This window comes from Lampetra fluviatilis, chromosome 11 (genome assembly GCF_964198595.1).
Source record: "Lampetra fluviatilis chromosome 11, kcLamFluv1.1, whole genome shotgun sequence".
Taxonomy (NCBI): domain Eukaryota; kingdom Metazoa; phylum Chordata; class Hyperoartia; order Petromyzontiformes; family Petromyzontidae; genus Lampetra; species Lampetra fluviatilis.
This window is the reverse complement of record NC_136285.1, coordinates 11,724,081-11,751,918: the sequence shown is the minus strand read 5'-3', so window position 1 is coordinate 11,751,918 and position 27,838 is coordinate 11,724,081. Positions and strand designations below refer to the sequence as shown.

At 45.9% G+C, this 27,838-nt stretch overlaps 1 protein-coding gene across 2 annotated transcripts in view; it reads right to left on the bottom strand.

Moving 5' to 3' along the window:
* The window catches only part of SAMTOR (S-adenosylmethionine sensor upstream of mTORC1), a 35,909-nt gene extending 9,652 nt beyond the window's left edge, over window positions 1-26,257 (bottom strand). The window contains exons 1-4 of one of the 2 annotated variants that reach the window (XM_078860988.1): window positions 26,038-26,257; window positions 15,847-15,988; window positions 3,567-3,713; window positions 2,477-2,659 (exon numbers count right to left, since the gene is read on the bottom strand). In XM_078860988.1, the coding sequence (XP_078717114.1) occupies window positions 2,477-2,659; window positions 3,567-3,713; window positions 15,847-15,988; window positions 26,038-26,227 (662 nt within the window). In that variant the 5' untranslated portion in view covers window positions 26,228-26,257. Of the gene's footprint in view, window positions 1-2,476; window positions 2,660-3,566; window positions 3,714-15,846; window positions 15,989-17,300; window positions 17,663-26,037 lie in introns of those variants that run through there. The other variant, XM_078860989.1, reaches the window with a different exon arrangement.
* Between the last annotated feature and the right edge of the window lie 1,581 nt (window positions 26,258-27,838).

Here is a 27,838-nt window from a genome sequence, read left to right as displayed (position 1 = left end):
AAACAATAAAAACCCAACTATCGGTTTTACCAACTTTCGCCAACACGTACTGATCAGAAAGGTGGAGTATGCTAAAAAAAATCCCCAATTCCGACAAGGCGCGGCGAGGCCTTCATCCAGCAGTGGATTAACAAAGGGGCTACACGTTTTATTAAATATATGCGTTGTATGCAATGGGTTGTCACATAACCAATCACGTTTGAGCAAGGCGCGAGGTTTAAACTTTCTCGCGCACCAAACGGTTCGACCGTTACTAAAAATTTTACGAAATCGATAACCGATTCCATAAACGACTTTTAATTAATGAAGTTAGAAATGTATTCCTGAATATTTGGGAGAATATACATTTTTGGTAATATGCATTAAGACATTAACCTTTGGAAGCCAAGACGTGGGCAGTGAGCTTACTGCACTTTTTATCATGCATTCAGGCACTCCATCCACACCCATGATACATATGCAGAGCTTGTACACTAACAAAGCATATTCCAGCTCAATTGCCAATCTCCGGCTGGATGAAGACCGGGTCGTGGAGGCTGTTTCACCAAACTGCACCACGGTGGGTCAGTGCAGACTGCGGCAAGGGAAGACCAAGACCGGTTCAGATATCACCCGCCAATTATGTGACTCGTCGCCGTTAATCTAACTTGGGTGACCAGTTTTGTAGTCTGGTGCACTACTAACCACTTTGTCAACGCTCCCCCTTATTAGAGATTGTTCCCCTTGAAAACTACAACACGGAAGGACACAATTGTACAACCTGTTCATAGCCAATATGCAAAGTGTTAAAACAAAAATAACAAATGGCCTTTATTTTTAACCAGATTATGTAAGACTAACAGTTAAGAATGTCAGATTCTTACAGAGGAGGCTTCCGTGCAATATCTCAAAGGTTTCTGACTGCCTCGCGCATGCGTGGAGTAATTTCTGACATCAGAATATTTATTTATATTGGAGGAATTCGATAAGCTATGAAGCTCTTTTTCAAAAATGTCCAGTCGAGGCAGGTAAGAACGTTACAACAACAATCAATACAACAACACAATAGTAGTGTAAAGTACAAGAAAGGTAAACAAATCACCCAAACACACACAAAGAACACTAAATCATCCCCATCCTAGCACACAAAGCCCACTGAGGTATCAACTTATTTTTCAAAAGCGACCTGGCCACAAATGATAGCTCAACAGTGGCTTATCGTTTGGACATTCATAGCAACAAACTCATCTCAATTAATCCGTCTAAACAACGTGTATATTGTAAATGTTAACTTTCTCAAACGTGTATACAGATATACTGCGAATCAACCCAAGAGAAACAATGAATTTAACGTTCTCTTCGGGTTATTCTTAAAAGAGCATAACATGAATGCCTGGCAAGACTAACAAATGCATTACCATTTTTTCTTTCAATAGCTAGATTCTAAAATAATGGTAGGTCATTATTTTAATGCTCGAAGCAGCCAACCTAAAAAAAAATGCTAAGCAGTGTTTGGCTCCCGTTTGTGTAAACAACGTGTTTCAGCATTAAGTTGATAAGGTGCGCATTTAATGGGGAGTACAAACTTACAACAAACCGACCACATCAACAACATGCCAAACAAATGTCTTGTTAAACAATAAGTGTCCCTAAATAACGTGGATGAATGCAACACAATGATAAGGCTCTATCCTCATTACATAAATAAAGTATGTTATTTCAAGTCAAACCAATTTATTCTCCATGTAGCTAACTTTTCCCAGACCTCCCTCCTGCAGTTTTAGTTTTTTGTAATTGTGTTTTGTATCCCTCTGTGGACGTAAAATGTCACTCATGTCCTTGTTTAATACAGATCTCCCTTCAACTATGAACTTTTAGTCTCAAGGGGCTCTCACCTGGTTATAAACGATTATGATGAGGACTATGACAATGCAGATGCTCCTGATTGTTCGAAGGTAGACGCTGATGAGGATACTCCTAAAGTTAATGTTGTTGCTGCTGCTGCTGACGATGATGATGATGCTATGATGAAGTTACTGATGTTGATGATCGATAATGCTGTTGCTAAAGAAGACTGATGGTGATGCTGATGTAGCTGATGATGAAGGTGGCAACGATGTTTATTAGATGTTACTGGTGCTAATGACGTTGCTTCTGGTAACAATGTACATATACGTCATCAGTTTTTCTTCCGATTGGGTTCCAATGACGTAGGTGTATGTCATTTTTATCGGTACGTCTTCAGGTCGGAAGACGTGGCAAGGCTCCCACAAGGCCATGCGGGAGAGCGTGTGGCAGTTTGGCGCCAGCTATTATAGCGTGCGGTCGTGTCGCTACAAAACAACGGCACTCCGCCTCTCTAAATAAAATTAACACGAACCGCTTGCGCGTTCCGAGATTCGGCGGTGAACGGGACACCCACGCTGCAACCTGAGAGACGTCTTGGATCGGGAAAGGGTGTCAAGCACAGGGGACAGGCAGGTGGCTGCAGACTCACTGGCGTCGAGGCGGCTGGAGAGAAGCCTCGAGCGGGCTGCCGTACGGGGAGAACGCGCCGCTCGCTCCTCTGTCCGACGGACGCCATCGCTCGGACACGCTGCCCCCCATCCCGCTGCCATTGGACGTCCCGCACGAGCCGCCATCGCCCCCCCACCAAGGTGGCTTGGCCTCCGTTTCAACACTGCGGTGAGAATGTCACGGTCAACAAGGGCACAACAACATCCCTCTCAGCGGTCACCTCATTTTCCACCTTCCGGCATTTATCCACTGCTGGATACAGGCCACTGCACGCCGTCGTCAATGCCTCTGGTGCCGCTACAACCCGCGCTAAGCTGCAATCCATCTTATTCGTGGTTGAGCCCTGAGAGTGAAATCGATATACTAATATCATGTTGCTTTACCGCAGCACAATTTAAAATATCTCCCCCATCAGCTCCCCAGGCCACCCTGCAATGTGAATGCTCTGTGTTGTAAGTTTATGCACATACACGAGGAGCGTCGTGTTTAGTTCCCACGACAGAGTGGCTCCCTCGACATCTTTCACGTAACTTGATGTTATCTGCCAGCTCACATAGCTCCCAGCTCTTGGCGACCGTCGCCAGCTGGAGACGGTGCGAGCTTTAATTAGCAGGGGGGCGAACTCAATAAGCACAACAGAGTTTGGATTGAAAAGCGGTTTAAATGTGCCCCGCTCATTTCAAGAGAGAAAAAGCCAGCGATTTTATTTCAAGAGGAGAAGCAGTGAGGTCCATTGGCCGAATTAAAAAAGGGGAAGATCTTAGACCCGGACTAGACAAGGGGCACGTAGTAGACAGTACAGATGGCCGGGGAAAGAAAGTTCAAGACTATGAAGATTGAGCAAATGTTGACCGGGAGCTTCGGCAGAAAGTATTGGTTGTCGGAGCATAGCTTGTGTGTGGCAGGGAGAATCGTAAGATGAGAAGAGAGAGGTAAGCAGGGGGCGATAGTCTACGGAGGGTCTTGAAAACCATGGATGCGATTTTAGAAATTGATCCAGGGACAGCGTTGGGAGCTAGTGGAGGGATCGGGATATCTGAGTGACGGTGACGTGGAGCTCTCAAACGTACGTCCTCGCACTGGAGATGTGCCTGGGGCTGTAGGCGACCCGAGTAGCTGTGCCTTCTCCTCCGCCGCAGCTCGTGACCTGCCTCCGCCGCTCATCCTTCGCCAGGGCCCTCTCCATCCCGCCGCTCAGAAAGTATTCCAGACAAACGCTGCAGGAAAAAACCACGCACACAAACACACACACAGACCGCTCACGTGTTTACAGACGTGAAATGGATGAACACTGAAAATGTTACATATAACGTTTTCAAAGACAGATGGAGATGATATTAAATGTAATTTGAGGGAGCTGTTCACAGTGGTTAGCAAACTACATTACGAACCCGGCACTTTGGGTTCGATTCCTGTGCACGGCTAACATTAGCGGCGAGCGGTATCTGAACCGGTCCTAGCGGGACCTCCTTAACCCCCAGTGACCAATGTGGTGAAGTACGTTCAAACAACCCACAAAGCCAACGTGGCACAATGACTTCATTGTGAAATGAAATGACAAAGGTCTGTAAATTATTATTTTTAAATGTATTATAAAAAAATGTAATTCAATATATGCTGTATAGTCACGCACCGGACATGATAATCAGGTCCTTACCCACACGAAACATGCATCGAATCGTGCTTGTAAAAACTATTTTATTCGTATTCATGCACGTTATATGCAAACGCAATGTTCATGTTAGACTTGGGATAATGCAGTGAACAAAACTGCACGACCGAGATAGGAATAACAACAATAAATTAAGAACGCCAAATATATCCGCATGACCGAATCACCCGGCATGCGCCACCATGTCGTCAGATCTTGGAAGCTAAACGGGGTTGAGCCCAAATAGTGCTGAGATGGACGACTGCAATGCAATAACAGGTTGCTACAGGCTCTTGCGATGATACGTAGTGAGTTGCAGAGGGCAGTGCTGCAAATATCCATTGGTGACCATTATTTACATGCTCCCGTGTATATACTTCCCACATTTACAAGGGGGCTTATTGTGTGCACGTACAGCTAAAATTAGGCCAAAATATACTGGATAATGTAATTGAATCGCTGCTTCAAATCGTCATCCGTTCATGCAGCTGGTGGGCGAAAAAAGTTTCATGCCGAGAAATAATGGTGACTACATTCATGCCAAAGTACGTGTGTAAATCGTGCATTCATGGCAGTTGGGCTTACGTCAAAGAAGAAAAAGTACGTGACAAATATATTGCAGCAGAAAGGACTGTAAAAAAGCCACGTAAATGAAATCACGATTCCGTTTGCTCATCATCTATCGGACTCGGGGAGCCCATGACATAGCGACACCGCTGTGAGCCCTTTTGCTCAAAGGGGTGGAGGGCGGTCAAAATGCCTCCTCACTGGGGAAGCACACCACGCAGTCAAACGAAGGCTTTTCAAGAAAAGTTTACAGCAAAACGAATATTGCTTTGAAGGAAAGCATTTTGAGTGAACTCTGGCAGCTCCTTGCATAATGAACTTGGCCTCCCTCTCTCTCCCTCCGTAAACCGCAAAACAAGCAAACGGTGTAAACAAGATATAATTTGAATTTGGCTAAAGAACATGTGAAGCCTCCAGGGCCAATTGTTATTTGCATGGAGTAGGATTCATGTTTTTTTATTAATCAAATATGTCTATAGCTACATCCGGATTTTATTTAGGGCTAATTATAACGGGCCGTAAAAAACAAGAGATGGGGGTTTTTACTGGAAGAAGTTTTCTCTCTGTCTCAAGGTAATAATGAGCCTACAAGGGGGACCATCTGTCTCCTCCATCTCCAAGGCATTGGAACCGAAGTGCATGCCATATCTCCGACGCAGCACTTTTAAAGTTCCTGTACACAACTTGGCTATCACGTGCAAGATTATCCATGCATAGTAATCCGTAACTCTGTATGAGAGGTCACGTAACCAGGTGCACATTAAACCTGCCGCATTTATGGTTATACATAAAATAGGTTGTCACGTGAAACTCACTGCCTCTCGCAACTTCATTGTGGGATTGGCTGTGAAGTTTAAGCCTTGTCCTGTAATATGAATCCGTCTTACACAGCAACCGTACAATTTCTGCTATCCGAGGCCCTAATACCCGCCACTCCTGTTGCTCATGCCACCAATTAATCTGCAGAAACTCCCATTCGCGACGCAAAGATTCTTCTCACTATCTGCAATTGTCTGCAGGCAAGAGCAGCCACCCACAAAATTAATCTTATTGTCCATTGCCAACTTTGTCAATGTTAACATTACAACCCCTTTGTCATTCCACTGGTAGACGAAGGCCTCCCCACCACGCTGTGTCGGTGTTGTGAGGGGGTTTGTTTTGTTTCGATTTAAAGCTTTCGTGACTGCAGGGATTCATCTTCTTGGTTTTTTTGGTAAAGTCATCACGTAGAAGGGAAGTAATAAAATAATAAAAATAAAACATAATAAAATCATTCTCACGACGTTTCGGCTACAACGCAAGCAGCCGTCTTCAGGTGAAGAATGAGACACTGCCAAGCTAGGAGCTGATATATAAGCTGAGTTGGAGGTGGAAGAAGAGAGCCTTAACAAAAGAATGTGCATATCAAGAGGAATTTAGCATATTCATGGGAAATGCGTAGGAGGTGGGCGGGGGGGTTTGTTTTGGTCGTGCTTCATGCTGGCCTTGTGCTGGGTTGGAGTCAGGAAAGGAGGCCTAGGACTCAAGTGCAGCTGTAACAGAGTCAATTCTGCAGAAAATATTTCAACATGATCCAGTCAATAGCGGCTCCTCACCCACCCACCCCCACACACGCACCCCCAGCATCACCGTGGACTGCATGTTCAGAAGTCCTTCACGATTGCTTTGTTGTTACGTTCTTACCCGCCCCTACAGGACATTTGTGATAGAGAGCTTCATAGCTTATCGGATTCCTCCAGTATAAATAAATATTCAGATTCTGCTAATTGACTAACGATGTCGTTTCTAATCAAAGCTCCTTTAAACGCACCGATTAAGGATGTAATTTTAAGATGAAACCCCTCTCCGACATGTGAGTGTCCCTTTTAACAACTCCACAGCTGCTGCCGTGCATACAAAATCTCCCTGGGTGGACATTTTCACTTAATGATGGCTGCGCATGTTTGGGCAAGAGCATGTTATTCCTTGAGTAATGAAGCACTAAATGCACGCTCTTGCTTCAACTTGGTATTCGCCTAGCGCACGAGATTGTGTCAATCTACGTGCACATGTGAAAAAAAATGCATAAATAAATCTTCGTAATCTTTTAACAGCAAGCCATTTTATAATTTGAGGTTTTTTTTACACTTTAAAATGTACCCCCGGCGATCCGTCCGGAAAGAAAGTACAAGTGAGTCAATGCGATGAGCACTCTGTGTTCTGCACAACCGCTGAGATGCAATTATCCCAGAGTTGGCTCCATCAAATCGTTTGATTAACGCCAAAAAACACCCCTACCACTCATATTACTGCCAAAAAACCGACTTCACTACAGCTATTGCCTTGCGTCAACGTTATTTCTCCCCATCGTTATCGCCCGCGCGATGGTGTTTGTTCTAAATAGTATGCGGTGTGTCCACGCCCGTGTACCAAAAATCAACACTCTCTTTTGCTCATGATGCTCCTTAAGACATGGAACGACAATGTTTCTGTAGCTCACGAGGTAACAATGGTGACCAAACCGGCTTACAGCAATCTTCTAAAGTAGAGGAGCAGCCCCGGCAGTTGCTCGCTCACGCCACTGCTGGCGGAAGCGGCTCACCCCCCTCTCCCCCACGAGAGGGAGTTCGAGACAGCCCCTCGTATCTGACCGACTATTACGCTGGTGAGACGTCTTGGAATCGATTGGAGTAGCCACACTTTACTCCACCACACGCGACCGGGCAATTGACTTACTGTGGTGTACCCCGCTTGGACCCAAAGATTGACCAACGTAGACGGAAGAAAAAAGTTGCACATAAAAGAAGAAGTCATCCAGGCAGCGATGAGAAGGAAACTGGCACTATTTGGACACATGCAGGATGGACAACAAAAGTAAAAATCCACGTAACCAAGGGAAGAACATGCAAACTCCAAATAAACAACAGGCGTCAGGGACGGTTTCAAACCCACACCTCGTGTACACCAGGCGAGGTAGTTAACATCTAACCCCACCCCCCCCCGTTCACCCAGGGTGCGTCCGCAACACAGACAGTGCGCTGTGCGGCCACGAGAAAATGCACCCGCCACTGTTTGCTTGACCGTTTGGAGGCCACGTGGGGTCAGGGCAAGGTCTTGGCAGGGTCTGGGCATGGGCAGCACTGCTACTTATACAAGTGAGGGGGGGGGGTGGAGGGTGCTAAATTATGTCATGCCAGAGGGGGTGGTGGGGGGGGTGATTGGTCACCACGGGGTTAAGGGCTGAAGCTGTAAAGTATGGAAAATGAGGTGGCTCAGAGATGAGAGTGCTGAGCTGGTACCGCTGAGACCTGGGTTCGAATCCAGGCTGTGAATAATTGGCCAATTTTCCAGCTTTGATAATTAAAAATATATATTTTCCTCTCATGTGATGAACATTTCTCTGGATGGCAAAGTGGGTGGTAAAATGCTGCCTTCTACTGTGTAAAGCAGGGGACACTTACAGGAATCTCAACGAGAGCTCTGTGAGATTTGCTTCCATGGGCCATTCTCTAACGTGAAGGACTGCACTGCTCCGTGAGAGTTCCAAATGGATTCTCCTTTTCATGACATGGGCACAGATTGCGCAAATCGGGATGCAATTTGAAAATTGGACGCAAAAACGAGAAAAATTAACTGCATGCCTGCTGCATGGCCAGAACTGGAAGTAGTCAAGGAGACAGAACACGAAGTGGCTTCGTTCAACACGTAAACTATACGAATTCAACCCTCCCCCACTGCCTCTCTCAGATTCAGTTGCTTACTCAGCCACAGTGTAAAACATGTGTTAATAACAATAGTAATAACAATGGACGCACTTTCTGCTCTTCACATTAAGTCAACTGGATCCCACCTTTGCTGTCCATGGGGATTTTTGTGCGCGGTGCTTCAGTCTAAAGTTTGTTGGGGCCACCATGATCTGGGATGAACTGTCAGTGAGCGAATCAGACACGTGGGCAGGTATGGGTTGGTACTGAGATAGCTGGCAGCCATGGCACAGGTTGAGAAAATCACCCCACATGCAGAGGAAGAGGTAAGGGTTCAAGTCTGGTGCTGTTTTTTTATTGCTCCAACCAATTCTGCCTAAACTTTAGAGGGTAATTTATTAGCAAAAGTCTACCACCTTTTCTTTTGCAAGGGACACTAAGCTGGTGTTAAGCCATCCATCTCGCAACCCTCCCCCCCTCGCGCACACACGTAAGAGAATAACGCCTTGAGATACCATTGTACTTGGATGACCTATGCATCCAAAACGGTAGTGGTGTCCTTGTGACCTGCTAGAGCAAGCCCCGCTGAGCAGCTAACATGTTATTTTAACAGCCTATGCAAGCTAGCAGGTGATACACAAATTAACTCATTAGCAAATAAACAAATTAAGTGAAGGGCAGACAAATGTGGGTGGGGTGGGGGAGGCGGGGGGTTTGGCGAAAAAGCAAGCTCGCTGTTTCAAAGGAGTCATTATTTTTCACATGGTCTGGCCGCGGCTAAAAAGGTCACCGTGTAAGCCTATTCTCTCCGGCTCGGGGAAAGCTCTAATAGGGCTAAGCTGCCGTGCGCAACCGAGGAGGGTCTTTCCACCCACACATCTGTAAAAAGAGAGACCCCCTAAACTTTATTTCAACTTTCTTATGCAGAAACACATGACGCTGTGCCAAGACGCCGCTTACTGGGCCTGGCGTGCGTCAATGGACTTTTACTGCTAACGAGCTGGGTACCACACAAAGCCATCATCCTCTCTACATAGTTAGATTTAGGCTGCTGTTGCTGCTGCTGTTGCTGCTGCTGTTGCTGCTGCTGTTGCTGCTGCTGTTGCTGCTGCTGTTTCAGATTAAAGTGCAGGATACGCTTAATAGACTCCTACCGACTGCTGAATACAGCGGGGGATGTTGTGATTGGACGGGAACTACACTAGCACTTTCATGATGAAGTAACACTATCTTATTTTTTTGTTCTAGCATAAAATAAGATCACAATGTAAAAAATAATAAAAACTTGGACTGGCTTTTGCACAGAACTCAGCGAAAACAGTTGAGATAATTTTAGAATGAATCACACAAAGGCAGATGAATGTGAAATATTCCAAGACCTGTGCAAATGTTTAAATAGCATAGTCCTAACAAATTACATCTAAAATCAAATCATGGGTGAGTTTTCATGTTGCGTGTGTGTGTCTGGAGCAGTAGTGCAGCAGTTATCACACTTCAGGAGGAACCCAGTGACCCGAGTTTGATTCCCGCTCACAGCCAACATCAGTGTTGAATATCTGAACCAGGTCCTTCAAAGAGTACCAGGTGCAGTGTGTAAATATCAGCCCTGGGGAGACAAAGGCAGCTGGGATTGTGGTGTTGGCCACACGCCCCTTCGTGTGCAATACTAACCTTCATAGGTGCTCGCTAACGACACTTGCCCCGATAGCCTCATAAAGGCTATATGGAGGATTTTGTCTTTGTACATACGCAGTGTAATGAATTGTAATAGGGGGGACATGAGTCCTATTTGTTACGTTTTAACCACCATACACTGCTATTTACCAATAAAAACATCAATGAGTATGCGTACTGTACAAAAACACCCAGCAAATCTATTTGATGTAACATAACTTTTTAAAGCAAAGACCACTTGATCAGAACGACAGAAAGAATATATTAACCACAGGCTAATTTTCTTGCCAGCGCAGCGCGCTTTTTAACACCAATTTTAAAACAGCCAGAAGAGCTTCTCCCAAGCCAAATTATACTGTTAACGAGCTTGCTCCAGGAGCTAATTAGAGTCCATTAGCGAACTCACAGTGATTAATAACGCTGACAATTCCTTTGACCAAGGCGCGCTATTAATATCCCCGCCACATTTCTCCATTAAAAGGCACGGGCAGAGAATGTGAATGCCAGCTGAGTGTGAACGCCAGGTTTGCCAATGGCGGACTGAGTCGAGCGGAACCACTCGTATCCGAATACGATCCAAAATAAAAACAGGCTTCAGAAATTCGATATTCTTATTTACGCGGGCGGCGGAGTTCATTTGGCGACAGCTGCGTAAATATAGTTGCAACTTTTATTTTTTACCCGTGACAGGCGGTGGTTGTCCTTGTCGCTAGGTATTTGACACTCGCTTTACAGCAGAAAAGATATGCAACAGCGATTCCAGGCGTTAATCACTGGACTGAGAGGGCAAATCTTTGACGAACTGTGCCCGATTCGTTGCACACGTAGCAAGCACGTAACACCATCCACCCCTTTAGAATCAACCCCGAGAGCACCGCTGCTGGCAAGCCCCCGAGCGAGCTGCCTTCCTACCCCCATAAGTCTCAACACGTAATGGTCAAAGTGATTCTCTAGCTCGAAGACCACGGTAGGTAGGGGTCAAACCAAGGATATGCCCGTAGCGCCGCAGTTGGCGTTTCCATATCATGCAACCAAGTTTAGCGTCTTTTAAAAGTGCGCTGTCAAGACATGAAATAATGGTTGTGTTGAAGCATTACAACGATGGTTTAATGTGCATTCCTGTTTAATTCTTAATCACAAGCACTCACCTCATTGTTATTAAAATCGTAAAACTACAGTAATTCCAGGAACACGAAGATCCCTACTAAGCTGTGCTTATGGTATTTACTACTTTCTAAAATTATTCAACCCCCCCCCCATCGTTGTGCACATGGATAAGAAATTACCCCCATTAAAAATGTTAATGGCAATCAAAACTGTGTACCATTCACAAAAGTTAGGTGCCATTAATTTTGGGAGACGGTAGGGAGGAGGTTAATTGGAGTTAAGTTGCTGCTGAAAGGATGACGACTACAATGATGGCGACTGACATTCAGAATAATAATTCCGACCGCAACGCTAACGATCTTCAAGAGATGTGTGTGGCGCATCGCCGTCAACTTTTTCGTCACTCAACCTCTCGATTCGCCAATCATGCGTGCCGCTTGGAAAAATTTGAAAACGGCTCGACAAAAAAAAGCAAACTTTTCTCAAGCATTAACACGCCTGCCGATGCATCGCTGAAAGCATCTTGCCCCCGCCAGTCAAAAGGGACGAACCCGGCGACTCAGTGAAACAGACGACCAAAAACGGTAAACAACTAATGTTAATCAATTTCAAGGCTACTCATAATAAACAACAAAATTACATTACAAACACATAATAGGAATGGGGGAAAATTTTCCCAAAAAGGAACAGTGTGGGGAAAAAAAAATCTTCAGATATATTTGGGAACATTCTGCCTAAATCGAGAGCTATTAAACTCCCCCGTCTAATAATACCAATGTTATTATACTCGGTGTGCTATGAACCTGGCGACCTGAGTTGGATTCCTGACCAAGGCTAAAATTAGTGGCGAATAATATCCAATTCATTCCTGCCCTCCAACTGACCCTTTCACCAACCTGCACTGCCCAGCATGTTAAAGTATGGCCAGTCAAGCCTTCGTGAATGACTGTGTGAAGAAACCTTCATCCTGCAAGGGATTGGCAAATGGTTAACTAAACTAAATAAACTTACAGTACAACATAACAAAGAAACTCTTTTTTGCAATATAGCAATATATGCCAGTCATCTGTCAGTTACGCAAGTGTTCGTGCGCACGTACGAAGGCATTTGAAGGGGGTAGTTTTGCGAATACCATGCCTTTGTCTCCCCAGGGCTTATCTTTAAACACGGCACCAAACTCTTACGTGAATGTCGAGGACACATTGGCAGCGCCAAGATTACGTGTGCCACTGGTGTCGTTCACGGCCAGAGATCATGTTGGCAAGAGACCTTTGCTCAGTGTGCTAACCACTATGCCACCGCTCCCCGTAATCATGCACGTTTGAAATGAATGGCTTCACCCATCCACAACATTTTATGAAATGTCACGATTCAGGGATGAGACACAGTTAAAGAATCTATAAATGTGTGCCTTGTTTGAAACTTTCTCGTTTGTATCTGTATTGCCCAGCTATGTTTTGATGGGATTATCCTAAACACAACATTTTCTCGTAATTTGCATAATTGTTCAATATCATATGCTCATGCACACAATCGCATGTGCTTACTGGGGCACAAGAGCTTAAGACTCGATTTAAAAATCGATTCCTACTCTCACAATACATTCATTGCATCTTGCCAGCTAGACTCAATTACATACTGCTATTTAAGGTTTCACCCTAATGTTACATTTAGACTGATGAAGTGAACAGAACTGTACACACGCTAAAAAAATAAACAATGCAGCAAAACCAAGACGAAAAAGAATAGATTCTTCAATTAAATTTCCACTCCCAAATCGTTAAAATTCATCCCTAGATACGAAAGGAGCAAACCAGTCACATTCACAGCCCTTTCTCAATCCGCTGCTGGATGAAGGCCTCCCCCACACCATGTCAGTCATGGGGGTTGTTTGATTATACAGGTAGTCCCCTAGTTACGATGGTCCGACTTACGATATTTCGATCTTACGATGGCGATAGCGATACGACAAAATTGCCATCAACAACCTAACATCGTTCAAGTATGCAGACGATGGACAGAATCTTGGCGAGTACAGTACAACATGATACGTTACGATACGTTCAATGCATGTATGAAACGTAGCTTTAGCGATTTCATTTCAAGGTTACTACGATACATTTTTCTGTTTTGCTAAATTATCACCATTCTTTAAGACTCCTGGGTATGCTGGGCCATCTTCGACTTACGATATTTTCGACCTACGATGGGGTCGTCGTAACGCATCTCCATCGCATCGCCACTGCTGGACAGAGCGGGTTGGTGAGGGGGGATGACCAGAACCAGTCAAGATATGAATCGCCGCTCATGCCATCCATGATTGGGACTAAAAAACATTGGTCGCTGGGTTCGTAGCACAAGTGTGCCAACAACCGCGCCAAGACTCCATCACAAACCGTAACACATCAGAATGTATGTGGCATATGGGCATATGTGTGTTTACATGCCAGCTAAAATACAAGTCGGGACAGTGGCGAGCACAATCATCTTTGTCAGCTACCCATAACACCGGGGGGGGGGGGGGGGGGAGTGGGGGGGGGTCTATCTCATGACCTTCTGCGAGAGAGCCTGTGACACTTCATGTCACACCTGAGGCCTATTATAATTACATTTGCAGCAGCGCTATCAGCTGAAATTACAATTACATTTTTATTGCAATTCATTACGCATTACACAATTACAAATGAAGTTCACCCCAGGTCTGCTTCACGTGGCCCCAAAGCGCACCTAGCCTAGCACAAAGCGGTGTGGATACATCACCAACATTTAGTGGCGGGCGGTGGCAAGGTAGCACAGTGGCGACACTTGCGCCTCGAAGCATCATGGGCCTCGGTTCGCTTACTAACACCTTTCTGCACGGAGTTTGTACATTATCTGCCTGTTCTGCATGCGTTCCCCCTGGCTGCTCTGCTTGTTGTCCCAAAGCACCTGATAGGGCCATGGTGATGTTATCACCTTTACTCTATTTAAGACCAAAACAGGAAGACTGCTTCACAATTCTGGCCAACCGCCTGATAAAGCCGATTGTAATCACCAGCGAAACGTCGTTCGCAAATTGTAGATTTTGCGAGTTGACTCTCCAACACACTAGTGTGCTGTATGAGTAACTAATTGGCACGTTTTACTGGTAGGAACCTCCTGGTTACACCAGCCCACAGGGGATTATTGTGTCTATCCGTCGTGCATCAAAAAATGGGAGGAGTGGGGCTGGGTGGAGAGGGGAGGGTGGGGAGGGGCTGGGTGGGGAGGGTGGGGAGGGGCTGGGTGGGGAGGGGCTGGGTGGGGAGGGTGGGGCTGGGTGGGGGGTGGGGCTGGGTGGGGAGGGGCTGGTCACCCCGTGGTGCCCTTATAAAACTCAACGTATAACCTACTCACGCCGGCTTGTGCCCGCCCTCACAGTCGGGTATATTTGCGGAATACACCACGCCGCCGTTGACCCTGGTCATTGACCGAGCAACCCAACGTTCCTACCAGCTTCCTCCGCAGGAATGTGTTGTTTACGTGACAAACCTTACTAATTGCCTGTGGCGGCTGGGTTAGTGGCGGGTTAACGACACATTTATATTCACATGATCTAACCCAAAAACAAACACTGTTATGGAAAAAAATGCAATGCTGAAAAACTTATCTGCAAATTACTCAAATAATATAAACGCCCAACTTTATCTGTGATGAATATGATAAACGCTGCCCTTCCCGTCGTTTTCATGCAGGGGGCGTTGCAACCCTATGCGCCCAGTGCATGAATCACGGAGGCGTCGGGGACAAACGTTCGATTACGTTGGAATCGATCTGCGCACGGCCAGCTCTGTGTCGCCTTATCTCGATCCCGCAATCCCAACCAGGTGAAAGTCCGCATCGAACCGAACCCCCAGCAAGGACATCTACTTAACGACGTAAAATGATATTTATATATAAACAACATTCTCTGTCTGTCTATGATGAATATGATGAATGCTTGAGAGAGACGGAGAGAACGAGGCGATTCGGTGTTGATTCCCAGAATCAACTTGGTCCCCATCGACACGACTTTGCCATTTGTTTTGCGATGACGACAAACTCCCATTCTCCCCGCATATGCTATCACAATCAACAAGTCGCAGGGACAGCCATTCCATTACGTTGGTAAGCGCTCAACTTTATCTATCTTTCTATGATGAATACTAGGTTGTTGGGGGGGACGCCTGTCATTACACACCCCTGCAAACCCCCCCACTGAGTGCAGATACCTGGCAGGACCCACGTGGGTAAGCAAGCATAATATTAAATACAAATAAACAATAAGTGGCAAACCGTGGCTGTTGTAGCAGTTGTTTAAACTATTAAACTATTTAAATTTTACCTGATAAAGCCCACTGGGCTAGATAACTATTTTTCAGAAGCGATCTGGCTATCACAAATGATAGGTCAACGACGTGGCTTATTACGTGGAAACTTATAGCAGCCAAATACTCTAAACGAACATTTATTCTAAATGTGGAGGGAAAAACCAGAAGACGCGGAGAAAAAAAACCACACGACCACAGGGAGAGAGAGACACCGACAACTCCAAATACACAGACATTGGGGTCGGGGGATCGAATCCACGACCTCCTGTATACCAGGCGAGGTAGTTAACATCCCACCGAGAATGGCGGCCCCCTTGTTGTCGCGTGTGCACCAGCTGACCTGCGGCACCAGTCGATGCGGTTCTCCCCCTCACGGCGCTGGCTCCAGTGCTCCCTGGCCAGGCTGCGCATGGCGCTGGCGTACTCGCTGAGTGCCTCGCCATCTGCGCAGTGCTCGCGCCACACCCGCCCAAAGTCCCCCACTGCCGGGAATTGTGGGAGAGAAAGGAACGCAACAAAAATGAAATAAAACAACAAAGAACTGCATGTACGTGTGTATGTTGAACTTCTTTCGCACGGCACGTAGCCAATCGCGCTAATCGGAGGTGCTGTGGGAAGAGGACAACTAACTGCAGGTTTAGCTCTGCAGACAAAATTGTGTTTTCGAACGTATTTTAGGGCGAGCATGGCATTGCCATTGGAGGGAGGTCACTGTTGTTCCGTCGGTGTTGATGTCAACTACACTGGTGAACCAGGTAAATGTTTATTTGGCCGAGTCAACCTAAACGTGGCACAGATCAAGTGCAGATTATAACCTGTCACTGATGTTGTGCATCAGTGCCAGCGGTAATGTAGCGGCTAGCGCGGTGCACTGCGGAACCCTGTGACCCAAGTTCGATTTCCGACTCGCGGCCAATAGCAGTGACGATGATAAGAACCAGTCCTGGGCATCCCCTAGGTAGACTCAGCCTCAAATGAGTAACTGGTGTATAGTGTGTGAACACCATCACTTGGGAGACAAAGGTGGCCAGGTGTGGTGCTGGCCACCCACCCCCTCGTGTGCCATACTGGCCTTCATAGGTGCTCACTAACAGCACTTGCTCTAAAAGTCTGTTAAGGCTATACGGGGGACCTTTGCTTTGTATCAGTGGAAGCTATTTTGTCATTATTCCATAACACATAAAACTACAAATACACACAAATACATTGGCACAAAGGGGCAAAATGAAAAACCAATTTTTAAAATAGCGAGTCTGCTGAAGGTCAGATTCCAAAACCCTTTCATGGAGGTGAGACAGTGAAAGAAAATCTCTCCTCCAAACATGAATTCAAATATTATTCAAACTTTAGTTTTAAATTAAATAAATGTTTCAGTGGTTGTGTTGCCTTTCATGTGGATATATGTGTATGCAGGGTCTGCATTTTACAACCTAAAATGTTGATATGCCTTAATGACAAAAAGCCCTTCAGGTAACATTACAAAACAGGTAATAATAACATGTGCATATATGTTCAGTTTCTTTTTTTACTCTGAAAAACCTCTTTCATCATTTGATAATTTACGTAGCAAATAAAATTACCCGAGGCTGCTGCCGCTACTCACACGACCACACATGATGGCAAAATGTGTTTTTGTTGTTGTAAAACACAAACCCCTACTTAGCAAACTTGTCTTGTCCAAACCTGTTGACAAAATGATCACACATGCACGGGGCAGCCTTAGCACAGTGCCAAACCCACCCCACCTCCACCCCGCTTCCCATCGCCGGCGGCCGTGATCACCCAGAGCCTTACCTGGCGGAGTCAGAGACCTGCACCGCAGCACCAGCTCACTCGAGTCGGGCAAATTCAAGTGACCTCGAGCAGCGCCGGTGGGCAGCGGTTGGCTCGCCTCTGTGCCCTCCACGGAGGCCCACTGCATCGTCGGGCCACCGCGGTCGCACATGTAACCCTCCGCGACGCACCGAGCAAAGCCGCCTGCTTCACGGCTAAGGCCGTTGGCACTGGCCCGCCACCGTGGGGCGATGGAGGCGAGCTATCTTGTAGCGCCGCAACACCTGCCTGGACCCAATCGCCGAGCGAGGTTGTGGCTTGAGCAGCGTGAAAAAACAAGCGTCGACCCCAACGTGGATAGAAAAGTTTTAGGCGAACGTGCACGCCTTCACCACCACCACCACCGCCCCGCCACCCCCACCCCCACTGCTTTCGCAGGCGAACAGTGCGGCCATTTAGTGAGAACGATACCGAGGGTTGTGCAAGCAAAGCAGTCTGCAGTAATCAGAGTGGGAGTCATGTGAGGGGCATGAGATTAGCCCAGGAGCAAAAGATTCCAAATCAACAACCAAAAAAGCAAGTGAGCTAATCACAAAGTTCAACATTTAAGAGCTGAGGAAGGCCACTGCTGCAGGTGTTTATCTCCTTAAATAGGTAATCTTCCTTATTGCCCTATTTGCGCAAACATGGCAAAATGCAATTCAGCAAAAAGTAATTTGTGTGCACAAACTTAAAGCGCAATTTATTTTCAGACTTTTGTCTGGTGACAAAACAGCCATTTTTTACAATGCTGATAGAAGGAAAATAATAAATTAATCAAAATAAAACATAATAAAATAATTCTCACGACGTTTCAGCCACAACGCAAGCAGCCGTCTTCAGGTGGAGAACAGATCTGTCGAGAAGGCAGAGTCTTCTCGACAGACCTGTACGTGACTTTACCGAAAAAACCAAGAAGATGAATCCCTGCAGTCACGAAAGCTTTAAATCGAAATTTAATGCTGATAGACTTGTGTGGTCCATTATGCAGAATTAAGATTGCAGACACGATCAAAGGATAGCACATGATGTACAGACAATTTGTGCCACATTAATTGAATATACATTTAAATGAATCAAGTCATCAGCTGATGGAAAACACCAAGGTGTGGTGCATCTCAGTGCAAAGTGGAATATTTAGTTTTATACGTAAATTTTGTGTATGAATTGCCTAATTTTGTCGCAATTAAAGGATACGTGGTTATTTTGAAATACTTTAACTATTAAATGACTGCACCACTAAATGACTTTGGAAGTGAAAATCTAATTTACAATTGCAGTAAACAAGATTTACCCTTACGTCGACATATTGGCGAGCATTTAAACAAATCAGCAATCAAGCCATCAAGGACAAAAACCATCTTCTTAAGTAGTCAATCCTGTAGGGTAAGACATATATAATTATGCAGCTCCTATGGGATATTTCAATGGCTTATGCTGCAATTGAAAATGCTAAATAAGTATCTACTCTTTGGTTATTTTCGGTTAAGTTACGTCTAAAAATAAAATAATAAATCAAAATAAAACAACACATTACGACGTTTCGATTGCAACACAAGCAATCATCATCAGGCATAAAAGAGAATAACAACAAAAATCTAACTAGAAAACTATAGACCGACATACAAGCAGACAGACATCACAACGGCACGCATAGAGAGGAGTATACAGGCACACGAAAATTAAATAACCTAGTAAAATATTGAAATGTGATGTAATATAACACAGAGAGTCGGTTAACACACAATTAACGCATGGCCTGGTTGACTACGTGTTTCAAAATTTGCTAAGTTAGAATTTTAAGTGTCACAACGGCACACTGTGTGCCGTTGTGATGTCTGTCTGCTTGTATGTCTGTCTATAGTTTTCTAGTTAGATATTTGTTGCTCACACTTAAAATTCTAACTTAGCAAATTTTGAAACACGTAGTTAACCAGGCCATGCGTTAATTGTGTGTTAACCGACTCTCTGTGTTGTATTACATCACATTTCAATATTTTACTAGGTTATTTAATTTTCGTGTGCCTGTATACTCCTCTCTATGCGTGCCGTTGTGATGTCTGTCTGCTTGTATGTCGGTCTATAGTTTTCTAGTTAGATTTTTGTTGCTATTTTCTTTTATGCCTGATGATGATTGCTTGTGTTGCAATCGAAACGTCGTAATGTGTTGTTTTATTTTGATTTATTATTTTATTTTTAGACGTGACTTAACCGAAAAGAACCAAAGAATAATCCCTGCAGTCACGAAAGCTCCCAAATTAAGTAGCTACTATTAAGAAATAACGAACAAACGGGCTTTGTTTAAAGTGTATTTGTGATAGTTCACTCCTATTACAAAGGACAATGCCTTTGCGTGCCCATTATCACCGCCTATCCTTTCGACTCCCCTGATCTCAAGGGCTGCATGAGAGAACAACAAGCCAGTCACACTTCAACCGCCCCTCTACTGTGTTTAGTTTCTGCCTCGGCAACTCTATACGCGCGAGCCACCGTTATGATCTCCAACGCATCAACAACCACCGCGCACAGTTACACCGGCTGTGTATATGCGGCACCGCGCACTACCCAATTCTGAGCATTCTGACATCCTCAAACACAAGCTGCCGGTTACCGCACTGCTTCCCTTTTATATGCTTGGTTAACTCGTCTTCCCACTAGATACTATTTTGAAATTGTCGGTAGATATAGACACCAGTCTTCAGCTATGCCTGTGAAAGTCCCAACGTAGAAGAACCCTGGGTTTGATCTTCTACGGAGCTCATGGTCCACCCTACACCGCATCTGCACAAACCATGGCAGATGGGGACACCTGATGCACAAATGGAAAAATTTAAATTCTCCAGTGTGCGACTGTGGTCATCCAGAACAGACCGTGCAATATATAACGACGCAATTCCCGATCCGCAAATACAAAGGAGACATCGCAGCGATCCACTCTGTCGCTCCTGACGCGGTTGTCTGGCTTGACCACCGCGTGTGAAATTGTAGATGTTGTTCTGCATCTAAAACAGCCATGCGAAAGAAGAACGAAAAAGCTATGCCTGTGTACTATACATTATAGATGTTGTTTGGTAACCAGAGTTGGATTACCAGCCACTGCTAACCTGTAATAAGTGCCTTCTGACTGGTCTTAACCACCCGTTCACCAACATGCGCTAATCAGCGCAATCAAGTATTGGTCATACAACCCCCATGAGCAACATGGTAAAAGAATGCTTGCATTCAGCAGTAGATTGACATAGGCGCTGCAAATCATTATTTATTATAGGTGTTTACTTCCACGCTGTTTTGAGAAACAGTGCCTCAGCCCTTGTACAACAACATGCAATAAACAGCTTAAGGTATTAAAATGAAAATTATTAATAAAAACATCATTACCGTGGGCCAGTTGACACCAAAACAGGGCGGTAGCGCCGCTGCCCGCTTACGTGCAGTTCGGCACCCAAGGCAAATTTGGCGATAGGGTAACATAATCGGCAGCACGACGGCTGAAACGTCGCTGTGGCCAAGGCCAGCGGGAGCGTGGTTAGCGCTTGGCAGCACAATCCTCAAACAGAGCGGTGGGCTGTTGCTTGAGGACTTCGCGGCTCGTGCGAAACCGCTGCCGTGAGCAAAATAAGGGTCGGGCAAAACACGAGCCTCCTGCTGCCAAAAAATAAGTCAGCTTTGTTCGCAGCCTCCTCTGAACTGCTCAAATCTTTGGCACTGCCTTCATCAGTGGCGTTTTCGTTCGCAACGCATGACTGGCGAGCTGATAAGCCGTATGAAGCGAATACAACCCATGAGGGTGGTTCAATATAATATAATGATGTCATTTACAGCCCGTTTTGTCAATTCACTGTTAGACGAAGTCCTCCCCACGTCGAGTCGGCCACGGGAGTTGTTTGAACACGCTTTACAACGCTGATCAATGCTAGTTGAAGGAGAAGGTGGTGGCGGGGGGGCAAAGAACGAGTCAAATGTCATTCGCCACTGAAGTTTGCCGTGGCTGGCATTTCAACTCGGAACTTAGGTAGCCGGGTTCGTAATGGAGGGCGCCAACTACTGCGCCACATCGCTTTAACATACCGACACAATTTTTACTTGGGTATCTGAATGTATCGACTGCATCCACAGTGAATTCCTCTTAGTCGTGCCCGCACTCTATAAGGGATTTATTCATGTTGTCCACATTTTTCATGGATAAAAAATTGACTTGTAAATGGCGAGTAATTAATCCTGTTATCCGCATTTATGCAAGAGTCATTTCAAGTGGTCTCTCGCAAATTCTAAACTTATCCCATTATCCGCATCTTTCTGCAAATAACAGGAGTGACCGAAAAGTGGTAAATTAATCTTATTAGTCATGTTTATCTGTGGATAACTGCACAAACCCCCATAATTTCCACAGGTTAACCCACATAATAGGATTCACCAAGACTGTTCTCTCAAATCACCACCACGAGGAATTCACTGCATTACAAATCAAACATTGTATGCCGATTCCTTAGTATGTCATTTATTTACCCAGGATGGCCTCACTGAATATCAACATTTCAGCAGGGTCCTGCATTGGGATTCATATTCTTGGTATGTTGGCCAATTCCACATGGGAGCACAACACCAGCGCATCCATACTCTTTGGTTTTTTCGGTAAAGTAACGTCGGTAAAAAATTAAAATAAATTAAATCACGACGTTTCGGGCACAACACAAGCATCCTTCTTCACACCGCTTAAGTGTGTGAGACACACTGAAGCGGTTGTGCTTTCGCTAAGTTGTCCCCACCTGAAGAAGGACGCTTGTGTTGCGCCCGAAACGACGTGATTTAATTTATTTTTATTTTTTACCTACGTGAATTTACCGAAAAAACAAAGAAAACTTCAAATCTAGAACCAGCGCATCCAGTGAAAACCTATACATATCAGGGGATAACTCAAAAGTCGAAACAGATAGATTCACATACCCACTGGCTACACGTGGAGTGTGATAAAACTGCGTGATCCACAAACCCCTGCCTCTGTAGAGCTGTATTAACAACGGTGTGAGTCACCCACAAAGCCTGGCTCAAAAACACGGATAAAAAAATTTCGTTGCAATTAGCTGTGTCTCAGGAGTGATGTGCAATGCCGATATCACAGGTTACCAAACCGTTGTCCGCCAAACAAGCAGAAAACAACAAATGCTGCTCAATATGATGCAATCACACCGAAAGTATGCCAACGTTTCCAGAAATGTCAAGAGATGCGTCACCTAAGGAATGATGCTTAGCTTTCTGTCGCAACGCTAAACTGTAGGTTGAAACAAACAAAAACGCTCTTTTGCAATTAGTTTGATCAAATTACCTCAATAATCGTTTTCTAAATGTTTGGTACTCAAGTGTCAGTTAACTCTTCAAGAAAGTTGGCTTCTTGGAATATATACTAATACTGTCCTGCATATACAGACTAATACTGCATACATGTGACACTTTACTCAACTAGATGCAAACTCATTTGGATAGCTTTGTCCCTTGCGAAGCCTGTGACTAAGTCACCTGCAATGTGCTTGATCTCATTCGATCTTAGAAGCTAAGCGTGTTTGTTCCTGAACAGTACTTGAATGGGCGACCACAATGAATAACTGGTGTTAAAGGCTGTGGGGCTACGTGGTTAATTATCAGCACAAGGAAATACAGCAAAAATCCCTTGTACTGTGTTCCTATGCTCCTGGCAATTTACAAACCCACACTGAGCAGCTTGGTGAAGTAAGGTCAAATCACTCTCACGACCAACATGGCATGGGAAGGCCCTCATTCAGCTCTGGCCTGACAAAGTACAGCAAATATTGGCCCTTAACGTACGGCATTGTAAAAAATATATATTGTGCACACAATGTACACACGATGGATACAATATTCTGGGATTAAATTTGAAGAGAGAGACTATTTGTCTACTAGGACAACCCTTTCATCAATCCACTGCTGGATGAGGGCCTCCCCATGCCCTGCAGGTCACCTGGGCTATGAGACCGTACAGTACTTTGTTAAGCCGGTCGGGATGGGTTGACGACCTAAGATGGACATTATAAATTTGAATTATTATTATATCGAGGTAGAAGTACAACAGAAAGATGATTTCATAACACTGCCACCTGCCAAGTGTTTTGTACACATACAAGAATCGATATAAACATAACGTAACATTTCGATTTAAAGCTTTCGTGACTGCAGATATTCATCTTCTTGGTTCTTTCGGTAAAGTCACGTAGAAGGGAAAGAATAAAATAATAAAAATACAAAATAATAAAATAATTCTCACGACGTTTCGGCCACAACGCAAGCAGCCGTCCTCAGGTGAAGACCAGGTATTTCGGGGAGACAGCGCTGTCTCCCCGACAGACCTAACGTAACATTCAATACAGACCTAACGTAACATTCAATACAGACCTAACGTAACATTCAATACAATAGTACACCATCCCGTACAATGGACTCACAATTCGGCATACATTTTGCGTACAGTATTTACACACTTTATGCAATGTTGCGAGTATACTCTCCAACACACCGTTTTGCTGAAGTTCTGTAGTAAAAATAATTGGCACGTTTTATAGACGTGACAACCTTAGTTAGGGGACGTCCATAAATGACGTCACGCGATTTTGGACGATTTTTGACCCCCCCCGTCACACAGCGGCACAAAAAGTCAGACCCCCCCTCAAATATTACGTCACAAAGCTCTGCCCCCCCCCCCCCCCAAATAAAACATGCTTCAAATCGCTTTAAACTATTGTCATTGTAGTGCGTATTTAATGTGGCGCTGCACTTTGATGTTGTATGAGAAAATATTTATTAAAAAGTCTATTTAATTAATTAGAACGTGTTGTCTATTTATTTAAAGTTGCGCATTTTGATGTGACGTCACATTTCTCAACCCCCCCCCCCTTCGTCACACATCGTCACAAATGTCTGACCCCCCCCCCACCCCCCTAGGTGCGTGACGTCATTTATGGACGATCCCTTATCAATTGGCTGCTGCGTCGTGTGGTGGTGGGTTCACAACACATTTATATTTACGCTAACTTAACCAAAATACCGTTATTACGAATTGCACAGTATTTGCATGCACGCAATACGCAACATAATTCCTCTCCTTTACTTACCAATGCGAAAGAGCTCAATGGGTAAACTTTCATCCACCAGTATATATTTTTTATCAGAGCTGTTGATGATTGCCCATTGATATCTGTTGTGTAAGAGAGAGCCCAATAACCGCACATAGTCATCACATTTTTGTTGATAACCAAGTGGTTATTATTTTTAAAGTGTATTAGCTACAATGCGGGCAGCAGAGGGCAAAGCAATTGGTATACAAGTACTGTACTGTATTGCAATTGTCCCATACCTGCATGCCTAATGCTCCTCGTATTCTCTAATGATCTAATCCACATGAACCAGCGGGGTGAAGTATGGTCAAACATCCCCCAATGACGCACACACGTGGATTGACCAAAGCGATGTACATTTACACAGTAAATACCTGCAGGGCAGTACAGCAAATGTGGTAACTACACTTGCTGAATTGTGTAAAATGTGTCGGATATAATGATTACAGATATTTTTGGAATTTATATCTTGCAGGATGGGTCCATGTGCCTTTTGTGACCCATATTTAATTTTCTAAAGTTTAATATTGTTGAAAACCAATGGGTTATAAAACATAAGTGCCATAAGCGTCATCTGGGCCAACACCAATGGAGACTAGGCTCTAAGAAAAGCTGTCTTGGGTGTGGACCAATCAACGTCAAGGACAGTGCCTATCATTATCAGAGTTGTTTCTTTTTGTTTGCATTTTGACTGCTTGTGTTGTGGTTATTGCAAACATGATCCCTTGTACAAAGGTGTCAGTTTTTGTTCCAGTTAAAAGGGTAAAAACCTATTACTAATGTTAGGGGAGAATTAATTGGGGGGGGGGCACAAGACATATGGACCACCCTGTACTTTGACAGCTTCCATGATGCGTGCCTGTGTCTCTGAGTGAATGTGAAAGTGCTTTTGTTCAAGTGCCGTCTACATACAACATAATTTTGTCTAATTCACTAAGGGAAGGCTTCTCCTACGACGGGGTGGGTAATTTGACCATACTTCACCATTCTGGTCAATGCTGTTTGGTGAATATTACCGATTTACCCGTTAAATTTGGATGTAAAGCTTTCGTGACTGCAGGGATTCATATTCTTGGTTCTTTCGGTAAAGTCACGTAGAAGGGATATAATAAAATAATAAAAATAAAACATAATAAAATAATAAAAATATTAAACAATACAAATTCTCACGACGTTTCGACTGCAACACAAGCAATCATCATCAGGTGTGAAATCCAAGAAATGTTTTCATTTTTAAATGTTCTTTCTGTGGATTTCACACCCGATGATGATTACTTGTGTTGCAGTCGAAACGTCGTGAGAATTTTTCATTGTTTGATATTTTCATTATTTCATTATTTCCCTTCTACGTGACTTCACCGAAAGAACCAAGCATATGAATACAGTAAGTACAGCCCTTAGCAAACAAGATAGCACGTCGTGTTCACCATCACACACCGCAATGTTTTATTACACCTCCCTGGGGGGGGGTAGGGGAGGCCGTCTCATCCAGCAGTGGATAGAGCCGAGCAAACACAGCGAGGCCCTCGCACTCATCCGCGCTACCAAATCGAAACGCCGTCCTCCACCCGCCGTGTCGCCGCCGTCTGCCTCACCTTCCTTGAGCTTCTTCCTCAGGCGTCTGTGCACGCCCTTGACGAGTCCCGACAGCTTGTCCTGCTCCGCCTTGCCCGCGTCCCGCTCGGGCTCGCCGCCTCCTCCGCCTCGTCGACGAGGAGCGCCGTGGCGAGGCGACGAAGAGGAGGAGGCGGCGATGTCGAGCGGCAGAGACGCCGCGGCCGCCATGTCGGAGTCGACTGTGGAATTCCCACAGCGGACGCGCTCCCCCACGCCCCGCCCCTAAAAACCCCGCCCCTCAACCCCCCCCCACTCAACTCCCCCTTACCCCGCCCCTCAACGCCCCCCACTTAACTCTCCCTTACCCCCCCCCTCAAGTCCCCCCACCCCGCCCCTCAACCCCCCCCACCCCGCCCCTCAACCCCCCCACTCCGCACCTCAACCCCCCCACCCCGCCCCTCAACCCCCCCACTCCGCACCTCAACCCCCCCACTCCGCACCTCAACCCCCCCACCCCGCCCCTCAACCCCCCCACTCCGCACCTCAACCCCCCCACTCCGCACCTCAACCCCCCCACCCCGCCCCTCAACCCCCCCACCCCGCCCCCCAACCCCCCCCACCCCGCCCCTTAACCCCCCACCCCTCAACCCCCCCACCCCACCCCTCAACCCCCCCACCCCGCCCCTCAACTCCCCACCCCGCCCCTCAACTCCCCCACCCCGCCCCTCAATCCCCCCACCCCAGCCACCCACCACAAAGACAAAGATCCCCCGTGTAGCCTCAGGTAGCCTCTTAGGGCAAGTGCTGTTAGCGAGTAGAAGTTACCTACGAAGGCCGGCACGGCACACGAGGGGGTGGGGTGGTCAGCAAACCACGCGCGACCGCCTTTGTCTCCCCAATGGCGATGGGTTTTTTTATTTTTTTACACCGCACTCATTTGAGGCTGAGTCGACCTAGGGGAGGCGACAGTAACGGTCGGGAATCGAACTCGGTTGGCCTGTTTCGTCATACAACGCGCTCACCGTGTACCCGTGCGCCTTAACAGACTGATGGGGCAAGTGCTGTTAGCGAGCACCTATGAAGGTACACGAGGTGGTGGTGGGGTGGCCAGCACCACGCCCGGCCACCTTTGTCTCCCCTAGTGGCGATGTTTTTTTATGAACACGCACCGCACTCGGTACTCATTTGAGGCCGAGTCGACCTAGGCGGAGGCCCAGGACCGCTTCAAGATAATCGGCACCGGTGTTGGCCGTGAACGGAAATCGATCTCCGAATCGCCTCCAACGTCCTTTGTGCACTGTGCTAATCGCTGCACCACCGCCCCCTACAACAACAACACACGCAGGGCTCGACCAATCACAATCATCCTAACGTCGCCAGTGGGGCGGGGGGGGGGGTGATTGCGCGTCACTCGACGAGAGCGCGGCGCTGATTGGCTGCGAGCCGCCTTCTCCCACGTGCCGCTCCGCGTTGTTGCGAGGCGGCGATCGGCGGCCGTCGTTGGCCGGGCGAGGGCCGCGCTGAGCCGGCTCCGGCTGGACGCACGAAGTGGTCCTGCGGCTCCAGCTCTGGGCAACGAGCAGAGTTGGATTACAACTCAATTGGAATCTCCAGTGTGGAGAAGTAATTATTAGGGGCCGTCCACAAATGACGTCACGCACCTAGGGGGGAGGGGTCAGATATTTGTGACGATGTGTAACGAGGGGGGGGGGGTGAGAAGTGTGACGTCACATCAAAATGCGCAACTTTAAATAAACATGGAATTGTTATAACAACACTAATTGTTATAACAACACTCCTACAGCATCAGAGTGCAGCGCCACATTAAATACGCACTAC